This window comes from Heterodontus francisci, chromosome 29, assembly GCF_036365525.1.
Source record: "Heterodontus francisci isolate sHetFra1 chromosome 29, sHetFra1.hap1, whole genome shotgun sequence".
In the NCBI taxonomy this organism is placed as follows: domain Eukaryota; kingdom Metazoa; phylum Chordata; class Chondrichthyes; order Heterodontiformes; family Heterodontidae; genus Heterodontus; species Heterodontus francisci.
In genome coordinates, this window is record NC_090399.1 from 65,359,270 (window position 1) to 65,374,273 (window position 15,004).

General features: G+C 48.0%; 1 protein-coding gene across 7 annotated transcripts in view; it reads left to right on the forward strand.

Moving 5' to 3' along the window:
- Nucleotides 1-15,004, forward strand: part of LOC137345664 (ABC-type oligopeptide transporter ABCB9-like) — a 183,868-nt gene that overhangs the window by 132,101 nt on the left and 36,763 nt on the right. Inside the window, exon 12 of one of the 7 annotated variants that reach the window (XM_068008924.1) lies at nt 3,256-5,117. The exons of the other annotated variants lie outside the window; for them this stretch is intronic. Coding sequence (XP_067865025.1) covers nt 3,256-3,495 — 240 coding nt within the window. The 3' untranslated portion in view covers nt 3,496-5,117. Of the gene's footprint in view, nt 1-3,255; nt 5,118-15,004 lie in introns of those variants that run through there. 7 annotated transcript variants of the gene reach the window in all.

A 15,004-nucleotide genomic window follows, 5' to 3' on the forward strand; every position in this document is an offset into this window, starting at 1 on the left:
ACACACACACACACCCCCAACACCACTCTCTCACACACACACACCCCCAACACTCTCCACTCTCACACACACCCCCACCCCCCCACACACACACACACCCCCCCCCTCACCACACACACACACACCCCACACCCCCCCCACACACACACACACCCCCACACCCCCACACCACACACACACACACCCCCACACCCCCACTCACACACACACCCCCAAACACCCCACACTCACACACACACACCCCCAACACCCCCCTCACACACACACACCCCACACCCCCCCCACACACACACACCCCCAAACACCTCCCCCCACACACACACACCCCCAAACACCCCCCTCACCACACACACACACACACCCCCACACACTCACACACACACACACACACCCCCCAACACAACACCCACACCCCCCACCCACACACACACCACCCCCAACACCTCACTCACACACACACACCCCCAAACACTCTCTCTCACACACACACACCCCCCCAAACACTCCTCTCACACACACACACACCCCCCAAACACTCTCTCACACACACACACCCCACCCCCAACACTCACACACCCCACCCCCCCACACACACACACACCCCCACACACCCCACACCACACACACACACCCCCACACCCCCACACTCACACACACACCCACCCCCCCAAACACTCACACTCACACACACACACCCCCAAACACCACTCTCACACACACACACCCCCAAACACACACTCACACACACACACCCACACCCCCACACACACACACCCCCACACCCCCCAAACACTCACACACACCCAACACCCCCACACACACACACACACACCCCCACACACCCCACACACTCACACACACACCCCCACACCCCCACACACTCACACACCCACCCCCCACACACACACACCCCCAACACCTCTCTCACACACACACACCCCCCAAACACTCTCTCTCTATCACACACACCCCCAACACACTCTCTCACACACACACCCCAACACCCTCACAACACACACACCCCCACACTCACACACACACACCCCCCCAAACACTCTCTCACACACACACCACCCCCCAAACACACTCTCACTCACACACACACCCCCAAACACTCTCTCTCTATCACACACACCCCCAAACACTCTCACTCACACACACACACCCCCAAACACTCTCTCTCTCACACACACACCCCCAAACACTCTCTCTCTCACACACACACCCCCAAACACTCCTCACACACACACCCCAACACCCCCACAACACACCCCACTCTCTCTCACACACACACCCCCAAACACTCTCTCTCTCACACACACACCCCCAAACACTCTCTCACTCACACACACACCCCAAACACTCTCTCTCTATCACACACACCCCCAAACACTCTCTCTCTCACACACACACCCCCAAACACTCTCTCTCACACACACACACCCCCAAACACTCTCTCTCTCACACACACACACCCCCAAACACTCTCTCTCTCACACACACACACCCCCAAACACTCTCTCTCTCACACACACCCCCAAACACTCTCTCTCACACACACACACCCCCAAACACTCTCTCTCTCTCACACACACCCCCAAACACTCTCTCTCTCTCACACACACACCCCCAAACACTCTCTCTCTCACACACACACACCCCAAACACTCTCTCTCACACACACACACCCCCAAACACTCTCTCTCTCACACACACACCCCCAAACACTCTCTCTCTCACACACACACACCCCCAAACACTCTCTCTCTCTCACACACACACCCCCAAACACTCTCTCTCTCTCACACACCCCCAAACACTCTCTCTCTCTCACACACACCCCCAAACACTCTCTCTCTCTCACACACACCCCCAAACACTCTCTCTCTCTCACACACACACCCCCAAACACTCTCTCTCTCACACACACACCCCCAAACACTCTCTCTCTCTCTCACACACACACCCCCAAACACTCTCTCTCTCTCTCACACACCCCCAAACACTCTCTCTCTCTCACACACACCCCCAAACACTCTCTCTCTCTCACACACACACCCCCAAACACTCTCTCTCTCACACACACACCCCCAAACACTCTCTCTCTCTCACACACACACCCCCAAACACTCTCTCTCTCACACACACACCCCCAAACACTCTCTCTCTCACACACACACACACCCCCAAACACTCTCTCACACACACACACACCCCCAAACACTCTCTCTCTCTCACACACACACCCCCAAACACTCTCTCTCTCTCTCACACACCCCCAAACACTCTCTCTCACACACACACACCCCCAAACACTCTCTCTCTCTCACACACACCCCCAAACACTCTCTCTCTCTCACACACACACCCCCAAACACTCTCTCTCTCTCTCACACACCCCCAAACACTCTCTCTCTCACACACACACACCCCCAAACACTCTCTCTCTCACACACACACACACCCCCAAACACTCTCTCTCTCTCACACACACACCCCCCTCTCTCTCTCACACACACTCCCCTCTCTCTCTCACACACACACTCCCCTCTCTCTCTCTCACACAGACCCCCCTCTCTCTCTCACACACACACCCCCCTCTCTCTCTCACACACACTCCCCTCTCTCTCACACACACACACCCCCCTCTCTCTCACACACACACTCCCCTCTCTCTCTCACACACACACCCCCCTCTCTCTCTCACACACACACTCCCCCCTCTCTCTCTCTCACACACACCCCCCTCTCTCTCTCACACACACACCCCCCTCTCTCTCACACACACACTCCCCTCTCTCTCTCACACACACACCCCCCTCTCTCTCTCACACACACACTCCCCCCTCTCTCTCTCTCACACACACCCCCCTCTCTCTCTCACACACACACCCCCCTCTCTCTCACACACACACTCCCCTCTCTCTCACACACACACACACCCCTCTCTCTCACACACACACTCCCCTCTCTCTCTCACACACACACTCCCCTCTCTCTCTCACACACACACCCCCCTCTCTCTCACACACACACACTCCCCTCTCTCTCACACACACACTCCCCTCTCTCTCTCACACACACACCCCCCTCTCTCTCAGACACACACTCCCCTCTCTCTCTCACACACACACTCCTCTCTCTCTCTCACACACACACCCCACTCTCTCTCACACACACCCCCCTCTCTCTCTCACACACACATTCCCCTCTCTCTCTTTCTAACCCCTGTGCCACTGTTTGTGGATCCTGCAGGTGCTGCAGTCTGTTTACAATGGAGATCGGCAGCGTGCGGTGCTGGTGATTGCTCACCGACTGAGTACAATGGAGGGAGCTGATTGGATTGTGGTCTTAGAGAATGGGAGTGTGGTGGAGCAGGGCACTCATCAGGAGCTGCTCCAGAAAGGCGGCAGTTACCAGCAGCTGCTCCAAAAACACTTGCAGGGCTTTGGAAAGAGGACGGAAGATGAACCAACAACTGAAACGGAACATTGAGGGAGTGTGTCAGATCCAGTACTGGGTGGACTGTGATAGACCGGCAAGTTCCAGCACAGACACAGGCCGAGCCCCGACACAGACCGAGCCCAGACCAGACACAGACCGGACCCAGACCAGACACAGACCGGATCCAGACCAGACACAGACCAGGCACAGACCGAGCCCAGACCAGACACAGGCCGAGCCCAGACCAGACACAGGCCGAGCCCCGACACAGACACAGACCGGACCCAGACCAGACACAGGCCGAGCCCAGACCAGACACAGGCCGAGCCCCGACACAGACCGAGCCCAGACCAGATACAGGCCGAGCCCAGACCAGACACAGGCCGAGCCCCGACACAGACCGAGCCCAGACCAGACACAGGCTGAGCCCTGACACAAACACAGACCGGACCCAGACCAGACACAGACCGGATCCAGACCAGACACAGACCGAGCCCAGACCAGACACAGGCCGAGCCCCGACACAGACACAGACCGGACCCAGACCAGACACAGACCAGACACAGGCCGAGCCCAGACCAGACACAGACCGGATCCAGACCAGACACAGACCAGGCACAGACCGAGCCCAGACCAGACACAGGCCGAGCCCCGACACAGACACAGACCGGACCCAGACCAGACACAGACCAGACACAGGCCGAGCCCCGACACAGACCGAGCCCAGACACAGACCGAGCCCAGACCAGACACAGGCTGAGCCCTGACACAAACACAGACCGGACCCAGACCAGACACAGACCCGACCCAGACCAGACACAGGCCGAGCCCAGACCAGACACAGGCCGAGCCCCGACACAGACCGAGCCCAGACCAGACACAGGCCGAGCCCCGACACAGACCGAGCCCAGACCAGACACAGGCTGAGCCCTGACACAAACACAGGCCGGACCCAGACCAGACACAGACCGGATCCAGACCAGACACAGACCAGACACAGGCCGAGCCCAGACCAGACACAGACCAGGCACAGACCGAGCCCAGACCAGACCCAGTCCAAGCCCAGACCAGACCCAGACCAGACACAGACCGGACCCAGACGCAGACTGCGCCCAGACGCAGACCGAGCCCAGATAAAGACATAACTCATACACAGATCAAATCTACGTACAGACCCAGACCGGAACCAGAGACAAACCCAACCCAGACAGATACAGAACTCAGACACAGATCAAACCTATTTACAGACACAGCCCAGACACAGACTGGACCCAGACACAGGCTGAAATCTGACATGGACCAAGACAAGACACAGACGGAGCCTGGTCTGGGGTGACGGGGGCACTCAGACGGAGCCCGAGGGGTGACGGGGGCACTCAGACGGAGCCCGGTCTTGGGTGACGGGGGCACTCAGACGGAGCCCGAGGGGTGACGGGGGCACCCAGACGGAGCCCGGTCTGGAGTGACGGGGGCAGTCAGACGGAGCCCGGTCTGGGGTGACGGGGGCAGTCAGACGGAGCCCGGTCTGGGGTGACGGGGGCACTGGTGGACTTTATCTACCAAATGAAGTAAGGAGTGTTTGTCTGCATTGTAAATTATCCTGTAATGATTTTCTCTTCAATATTTGAAGCTTCTAATGTTATTGATGTCGATGCTTGTCAATAAAAATTATTTACTGAAACATATGGGTCATTCGACTATCTCAGGGAGTGGAAAACTTTTCAGAATCAAACACTTCCTCATACCATCCTGTCCAATACCTAATCCACTCTCTCTGATCCTCTCTCTAATCCGCTCCATTCTCTCTCTGATCCGCTTACTCACTCTCCCTCCGATCCTCTCACTCTCTCTCTCTGTCTGATCCTCCCTCTCTCTGATTCTCTCTCTCTCTCTAATCCGCTCCATTCTCTCTCTAATCCGCTCCATTCTTTCTCTGATTCTCTCACTCACTCTCCCTCCGATCCTCTCACTCTCTCTCTCTGTCTGATCCTCCCTCTCTCTGATTCTCGCTCTCTCTCTAATCCGCTCCATTCTTTCTCTGATTCTCTCACTCACTCTCCCTCCGATCCTCTCACTCTCTATCTCTGTCTGATCCTCTCTCTCTGTCTCGCTGTGATCCTCTCTCTCTCTCTCTGATTCTGACTCTCTCTGACCATATCATTCTCTGATCTGCCCTTAATTAATCTGTGCTGGTTCTCATTGATTTGTCCATTCTTGATCACGTGCTTTCTATTTTTCTGCTGGATTATTATTTCGAAAAGCTTCCCCATCACCAATGTTAAATGGGCCTGAAATTGCCAGGTTTCTCCATTCCCCTCACACTGCACCTCGATCTGAGGAGTTTTTCAGGATTGTGGGCAGCCCCTCCTCAATTTCTACCCTTCCTTCCCTCTGCAAACTAGGAGGCATCCTGACTGGGCCAGGTGACTGATCCACTTTAAGTACTGCCAGACTTTGCAGTACCTCTTTGTTTACCATAGCATTGGTAAATTCACCTTCCCTGGTAAACAGCAATGCAATGTACTCACTTCGTACCTTAGCCATAGCTTCTACCTCCACCAATGGATCTTCATTTTGGTCCCTAATCGGCCCTACTGCTCGTCTGACAAACCTTTCACTGTTAATATGACATTAGAAAATGTTTGGATTCCCAGGTGTGTGTGGTGTTAGGGAGGAATGTTGGGTATGTTGATGAACCAACTCGAGAATGGGCTATTTTAGATCTAATATTGTGCACTGAGAAAGGGCTAGTTAATAATCTAGTTGTGAAGGAGCCTCTTGGGAAGAGTGACCATAATATGATAGAACTTTACATTAAGTTTGAAAGTAATGTAGTTCAATCCGAAACTAGGGTCTTATATCTAAACAAAGGAAACTATGAAGGTATGAGGGACAAATTGTCTGTGGTAGATTGGGAAACTATATTAAAAGGTATGATGGCAGACAGGCAATTGCTAGCATTTAAAGAATTAATGCAACAAATTCACATTCCTTTGAGACACAAAAAAGCAGCAGGAAAATGATCCAACCATGGCTAATAAGAGAAGTTAAAGATTGTATTGGATCAAAGAAGAGGCTTATAAAGTTGCCCAAAAAAAGTAGTAAGCCTGAGGATTGGGAGCATTTTATAATTCAGCAAAGGAGGACCAAGAAACTGATAAAGAAAGAGAAAATAGAATATGAAAGTAAACTAGCGAGAAACATGAAAATGGATTGTAAAAGATTCGTTAAATGTATAAAAAGGAAAAGATTAGCACAGGCAAATGTGGGCCCACTACACACAGAGACAAGAGAATTTATAATGTGGAATAAGGAAATGGCAGAAAAACTAAACAAATACTTTGTGTCTGTCTTCACGGAGGAAGCTACAAAACAAAAGGGATACTAGAGAACCAAGGGACGAGCAAGATTGAGGAACTGAAAGAAATTGGAGTTAGTAAAAAAGTAGTACTGGAGAAATTAATGGGACTGAAAGTCAATAAATCCCCTGGACCTGATGATCTACATCCCAGAGTGTTGAAAGAGGTGGCTGTAGAGATAGTGGATGCATTAGTGATCATCTTCCTAAATTCTATAAAGTCTGGAACGGTTCCTGCAGATTGGAAGTTAGCAAATGTAACCCTACTGTTTAAGAAGGAAGGAGAGAGAAAATGGGGATCTGCAGACCTGTTAGCCTGACATCAGTGGTAGGAAAAATGCTAGAATCGACTATAAAGAATGTGATAACTGGACACTTAGAAAATAATGGCAGGATTGGGCAGAGTCAACATGGATTTATGAAAGAGAAATTATGTTTGACAAACATGTTAGAGCTTTTTTGAGAATGTAACTTGAAGAATAGATAAGGGGGAACCAGTGGATGTAGTGTATTCGAATTTTCAGAAGGCTTTCAATAAGGTCCTACACAGGAGGTTAGTAAGCAGAATGAGACCACGTGAGATTGGGGGTAATATAGTGGCATGGATTGAGAATTGGTTAACAGACAGAAAACAGAGAGTCGGGATAAATGGGTCATTCTCAGGATGACAGGCTGTGACTAGTGGGGTACTGCGAGGATCAGTGCTAAAGCCACAGCTGTTCACAATCTATATCAATGATTTGGATGTGGGAACCAAATGTAATATTTCCAAGTTTGCAGATGACACAAAACTTGGTGGGAAGGTGAGTTGTGAGCAGAATGCAAAGCGGCTTCAAGGGGATTTGGATAGGCTAAGTGAGTGGACAAGACCATGGCAGATAGAATTTTACATGAAGTTTGAAAGTGATGTAGTTCAATTCGAAACGAGAGTCTTGTATCTAAACTGAGGAAACTATGAAGGTATGAGGGACAAATTGGCTGTGGTAGATTGGGGAAATACCTTAAAAGGTGTGGATGGTAGACAGACAATGGCCAGCATTTAAAAAATTAATACATGGTTTACAACAAATTTACATTCCTTTGAGACACAAAAACGCAGCAGAAAAGTAATGTGGAAAAATGGGAAGTTATCCACATTGATAGGAAAAACAGAAATGTAGAGTATTTCATAAATGGTGAGAGATTGGGAAGTGTTGAGGTCAAAAGGGACCTGAGTGTCCTTGTTCATAAGTCACTGCAAGCTAACACGCAGGTGCAGCAAGCAATTAGGAAGGCAAATGCTATGTTAGCCTTTAATGCAAGAGAATTTGAGTACAGCAGTAAAGGAGTCCTTCAGCAATTGTATAGAGCCTTGGTGTGACTGCACCTGCAGTGTTGTGTACAGTTTTGGTCTCCTTACCTAAGGAAGGAAATACTTGTCAGAGAGGGAGTGCGATGAAATTTCACCAGACTGAATCTGGGATGGCAGGATTGAGGAGGCTGGGCCTGTATTCTCTAGAGTTTAGAAGAATGAGAGGAGATCTCAAAATTCTTACAGGGCTCGACGTGGTGGGTATGTTACCCTCTGGTTGGGGAGGGGTCTGGAATCAGGGGATACAGTCTCAGAATAAGAGATAGGCCATTTATGACTGAGATGAGGAAGAATTTCTTCAATCAGAGGCTGATGAATCTTTGGAATTCTCTACCCAGAGGGCTGTGGAGGCTCAGTCTTTGAGTATATCCAAGACAGAGATCAATAAATTTCTGGATATCAAAGATATGAAGGGATATGGGGATAGTACAGGAAAATGGTCTTGAGGTCGAAGATCATCCACGATCTAGTTGAATGGCTGAGCAGGTTCGAGGGGCCGAATGGCCTATATTTGCTATGTTCCTCTGAATCACCGCCACAGGCTCAGGGGAATTTTCAATGGTGTAATTTGCAAGATTGTTCTGGGTCACTTAAATACCATGAATGTTTGACTGTTGGAAAGCTCAGGCAGTCAGTTAACCACAAACTACAGACTTTAATCTACTGTGAAAAAGAGCAACAACAGCAAACAGAAAAAGCGAAGCTTGTGACTTTAGACACTACCAACAAAGCAGAACATTGCAACAGCAATTGTTTACTAAAGAAAACCACAGAGAGCAAGCAGAGAACAGGGAGGGTTGAGACTTTAAAGACTGCACCTAAAAATAACCAGGAGTTTAAGTGTCACAACCTCAGTTGAGATTGTTAACTTTAAACAAGAGATATGAACTTCCTAGCTGGTTAAAGAATTACACAACAAGATTTCACATTTTAAGAACTTTTACTATTACAGCCAAACTGAAAATCAACATTAGCTAAACATTACTTAGTAGGCAGCTCATACAGAGGTATTTCCCATTAAATTAGTCACATACTCGAAAACCCCACACCACAGTGTTCTCAGTGAAAAGGCATCCTTGTGGTTAAAGGTCCCAAACTCCTCCCAGCTGCAGTGGGTTGAATCTCCCAGTGTCCTTCTCAAAGATAACATCCTCTTGGCTCAAAAGCAGAATATTTTTGAATTGTGAGCCTTGCTGTTCAATGAGACTCGGGTGTGCACATACAAGGAGTGCAAAAACTTAGCATGCGGGTAAAAATAATCCAACAAAATTGTTCTTCCTATGTACAGCCTCGATGCTGTGAGACAGCAGTTCTTAGTTTGATTGCAATCTACCCACTACAAATTGCAGCAGAGTTAGAGAGCTCTCAAACTTAGAGATAGAAAAGGGATTACACACATAACCAAATATAGACAGAAAGGGTTGCAGCAGTCAAGCTGTTACGTCCTAGTATTAAGACGGACGAGCAAATCAGAAATATATGGAGAAGTTCCCAACGTAGCAGGGGAAATGTGCGGAAGTACGTATCAGTGTACTGCATATCTTAATTGTAGTAGAATGAGATCGGAGTGAAATATAAAATAGAGATTACAGAGATAAAGCAATGGAAGGTAGTCTGGTTACTGAACACTGTAATGAGCTGAACTCAGCTGAGGGGAGAGTTAGTGAGAAACTAGACATAGAGAACTCAGAAGCACAGGCAAAGATCATGTTTTAGAATGCACCATGACTAGGAGAGAGGATAAGGAGAAATATTCCAGCATAATGGGAAATTCCACAGTCTGGAAAACGATATTGAATGTTACCAGTCACAATAAGTGATGAAAAGAGAAATTGACGATGTGATTCGGGAAACACAGATCACACGTTCTCAGTTAGAATCAGGGAATGGTACAACACAAAAGGAGACCGTTCAGCCCATCGAGTCTCTTTTGACGAACAGTCCAGTTAGTCCCACTCCCCTTTCCCAATATCCCTGCAATTTTTTTTCTCCAAATATTTATCTGATTCCCTTTTGAAGGCTCCTATTGAATCTGTATTCACCACTCTATCAGGCAGTACATTCCAAATCCTAACCATTATATTATAGCAACAGGATAATGATATGTAGAGGCAGGCAGCAATGGCCTGGGAGGACAGAAAGGGAGACTCAGTGTCCCATGTTTATTTATTTAGAAATACAGCACTGAAACAGGCCTTTCGGCCCACCTACTCTATGCCGACCATCAACCACCCATTTATACTAATCCTACATTAATCCCATCTCCCTCTCACATCCCCACCTTCCCTCAATTCCCCTACCACCTATCTATACTAGGGGCAATTTATAATGGCCAATTTACCTATCAACCTGCAAGTCTTTGGCTGTGGGAGGAAACCAGAGCACCCGGAGAAAACGCGGTCTCAGGGAGAACTTACAAACCTCACACAGGCAGTACCCAGAATCGAACCCGGGTCGCTGGAGCTGTGAGGCTGCCGTGCGAACCACTGCACCACTGTGCCGCCCCTGAATGTAAAAAGCGTGTTGAATGTAAAAAAGAAACACAACTTCTCCAAGCAACAATTGGCAGTCAAGCAAGGAATTAATCTTTCATTGAAGCAAGGTGATGAGGATATGGTAGGTTGAAAAGGCTTCAATGAAGCAACATATGAATACAATTCACCCGATTATCCAACTCTGAAAGTGATCCTTATGGGAAATATCCTCTATAACTCAGAGGCGATTGTCATCGTCATTGATACAGGCGCCAATGACCAACACTGCCTTGTATTGAGGATCCTGCTTCCCTCAGGCCTGATTAGGAAATGACTATCAAAGTTGATAGAAAGGGGGGATGTGATCGAGCAGTTTATGAATATTGCTCAGCCAGATGGTCTGGGCATGAGGGAGCAGCTCCCGTTGGCTCTGTGGTCACTCACACCCACTGTTTTTTAATGGCTTACCAGTAGACAGACTGGCAGAATAATGCTGGAATGCCAGGATTCAGGGTGACAGGATTTAATGGGGGAGATGCCAGTGAGCTCATGGGTCACTGTTGGCGATGGGAGGGTGAAAACCCTCCTGTCTATACAACCCATCTATGGGAATAGTTTAAGAGGACATAAGGCCCTAGTTTAAATCAAAATGCCCCAGGTCAACATGGTTGAGGGTTGTTATCACACATTTCCTCCCATATCTCCAGGCTACACCAGAGAAGGTTAACCCCGAGACCGATGATATCATGAAGCCTGGGTGTTGAGGAGGATAAGCGTCAATTGGCAATGAGTGATGAAAAGGGTAGTACGTTGTGTTCCACCACTGAGGATTCACAGGAATGAGCGACCAACTGACTCCAGGTGACAACTGTCCCTTTGTTGGAAATTGGGGTAGAGGGACAGCAGGTTAGGCTGTGCCCAAAGTTAGCGCCTTTTCAGCAGGGTCTGATGAGACACAGGAGTCAGATGAAAAATGCAATAATTGTGGAAATCCAGGACTAGCGGCTGTAGAAGTAAAAATGGAGGTTCAGGACTGCAGGAAGTAAGGTATCAGGTGAAGGGAGGTTGTCCTCCAGGAGGTGAAACATGCTTTAGGAGCATGATTGTAGGTCTGCCCCTCTCACTCCACTGATTGAGGGTAAGTATGGGGAACCCAGGGGGTCATCCACCATGACTGTAAGTTTACTGTTCCGACTCAAACTAGACTGCTCCCTCTGCTGGCTCATGTGCACATGGTGGCCTCAAGTGAACAATATGTACAATGCAATTAGAACTATAGAACCATAGAAAAATTACAACACCGAAGGAGGCCGTTCAGCCCATCGTGTCCGTGCTGGCCAAAAAAACTAGCTTCACAATCTTATCCCACCTTCCAGCATCTAGTCTGTAGCCTAGCAGATTACAGCACTTCAGGTGCATGGCCAGGCTACTTTTTTTAAAAATTGAGGGTTTCTTCCTCCACCACCATTCCTGGCAGTGAATTCCAGACACCCAGCACCCTCTGGGTGAAAAGGTTTTCCTCATGTCCCCATCTAATCCTTCTACCAATCACTTTACATCTGTGCCCCCTGGTAATTGACCTCTCCGCTAGGGGAAACAGGTCCTTTCTGTCTACTCTATCTCAGCCCCTCATAATTTTGTACACCTTAATTAAGTCACCCCTCAGCCTCCTCTGTTCTAAGGAAAACAACCCTGGCCTATCCAATCTTTCCTCATAGCTGCAACTTCCGAGCATTGGTAACATTCTTGTAAATCTCCTCTGTACTCTCTCCAGAGCAATTATGTCCTTCCTGTAATGTGGTGACCAGAACTGTACGCAATACTCCAGCTGTGACCTAACCAGCGTTTTATACAGTTCCAACATTACATCCTTGCTTTTGTATTCTATACCTCGGCCAATAAAGGAAGGCAATCCGTATGCCTTCTTCACCACTCTATGTACCGGTCCTGCCACCTTCAGGGACCTATGGACATGCACTCCAAGTTCTCTCACTTCTTCTACCCCTCTCAATATCCTCCCGTTTATTGTGTATTCCCTCACTTTATTTGCCCTCCCCAAATTCATTACCTCACACTTCTTTGGATTGAATTCCATTTGCCAGTTTCCCACCCACTCAACCAAACCATTGATATCATTCTGAAGTCTACAGCTCTCCTCTTTACTATCAACTACACGGCCCAATTTTGTGTCGTCAGTAAATTTCCCAATCATGCCTCCCACATTTAAGTCCAAATCATTAATATATATCACAAACAGCACAGGACTCAACACTGATCCCTGTGGAACGCCACTGGAAAGAGCTTTCCATTCACAAAAACATCCGTCAACTACTACCCTTTGTTTCCTGTACCCGAGCCAATTCTGGATCCAACCTGCCACATTCCCCTGTATCCCATGGGCTTTTATTTTACTGACCAGTCTGCCATGTGGGACCTTATTAAATGCCTTACTAAAATCCATATAGACTACATTAATCCATCTTGTCTCAAAAAAACTCAATTAAGTTAGTAAGACATGACCATCCCTTAACAAATCCATGCTGACTATCCCTGATTAATCTGTGGCTTTCTAAGTGGCAGTTTATCCTGTACCTCAGAATAGATTCTAACAATTTACCCAGCACTGAGGTCAGACTGACCAGCCTATAATTATTTGGGCTATCCTTCGCACCCTTTTTAAACAATGGCACAATTTTCACAGACCTCCAATCGTCTGGTACCTCACCCGTATCCAGTGAGGATTTGAAGATGATCCTCAGCACATCTGCTACTTCCTCCCTGGCTTCCTTTAACAACCTGGGATGCAATCCATCCGGCCCTGGCGATTTATCCACTTTCAAGGATGTCAGACTCTCTCGTACTTCCTCTCTCATTATGCTTACCGTATCTAATATTTCACACTCCTCCTCTTTAACTACAATGTCTACATCAACTCTTTCCTTTGTGAAGACAGAGACAAAAAACTCATTAAGAACCCTGCCCCCATCTTCTGTGTCCATGTGTAGTTTCCCTCGTACATCTCTGATAGGCCCTACCCTTTCCTTATTTATCCTCTTGCTCTTAATGATAAAACATCTTCGGGTTTTCCTTGGTTTTACCTGCCAATAATTTTTTATGTCCTCTCTTTGCTTTTCTAATTTCCTTTTTTACTTCATCCCTGCACTTTCTATACTCCTCTAGGCTTTCTAAAGTATTAAGATTTATGTGATCGTCATAAGCTTTCTTTTCCTGCTTTAACTTACCCTGTAAGCATCTCGATAATCAGGGGGCTCTCGATTTTGCTGTACCAACCTTTATCTTTGTGGGAACATGCTGACACTGTGCCTGTAGAATCTTGCTTTTGAATGCTTCCCAATAATTTTCCTTCAAGTAGCTGTATCCAGTCCACTTTCTCAAAACACTGCATCCCATGTGGTTCTCTCTTGGTTGGAGGCCGCTGAATACCTTTTCTGATAAGGCTCATTTGCCTCCTGAACTGTCAGTGCTGAGCAAGCCCACATTCATTCCTCCCTGCAGCCCCAATCCAGCCTCAGACTTGCTGGATTTACTGCAAGCTCAAAAGCAGGGCTTGAGCCATTGCAGTTTGAAATAGGTGGATTCAAATTTAAAAGGCCTTGTGTTGCTTGAGCAAAGAATTGAGTATTTTGAGAGCAGATATGAGAGTTGACCATAGGTGGATTGAACTAAATTTAGTTGTGAATGTGCATGGCAACAAAGGCAAGTGTTGCTGTTGCTGGAAGTCCAACGATCGTTCCCGATCATGTGGCAGCCTACTATATTAAAAAAATCCCAATCATATCACTTGTGCCAACCCTTGACGCACCCAGATATTAATGTTCAGGCAGGAATAAATAATAATTCCACAGTTTTTGCCATGATTGTGGTCACATAAAGGGTCAGTTCATGATCCACCATTCAGAGCCGCCCACAATCCCCAATCACAGTGTTGTGTTCTCCCTGAAGCAGAGAGTCATGTCCAGGGGACTCTTTGCTTCTGCGGGAAGTTTTAAGAAAGACAGATTCGGAGGATAATTCCCCCATTTGGCCAGGATGCAAGCCAAATTGATCCTGGAGACTGACCATTGACGATCATAAATGTGCACCCACCATCAGCCGCAGAAGAAAAGATGGAAAGGGCCCCAACATCACATGATTTTAGGGTGTTAGGTATATCGAGCAGGTTTTGGTCAGTGTCCTTGCACCCCGACTTCGCACTTAAAGATAAACAGTATATTTCAACGCGCCTGCCACAGGAATTGTAAAGCTTACCAGCCATTTCTCGCCTGTGAACGGCAGGCAATTGCATTATTCCCCCACTAAACCCTCTAATAAATATGTGGACAATTTGCTCCTTCACATGTCAGATTATTTTTTATT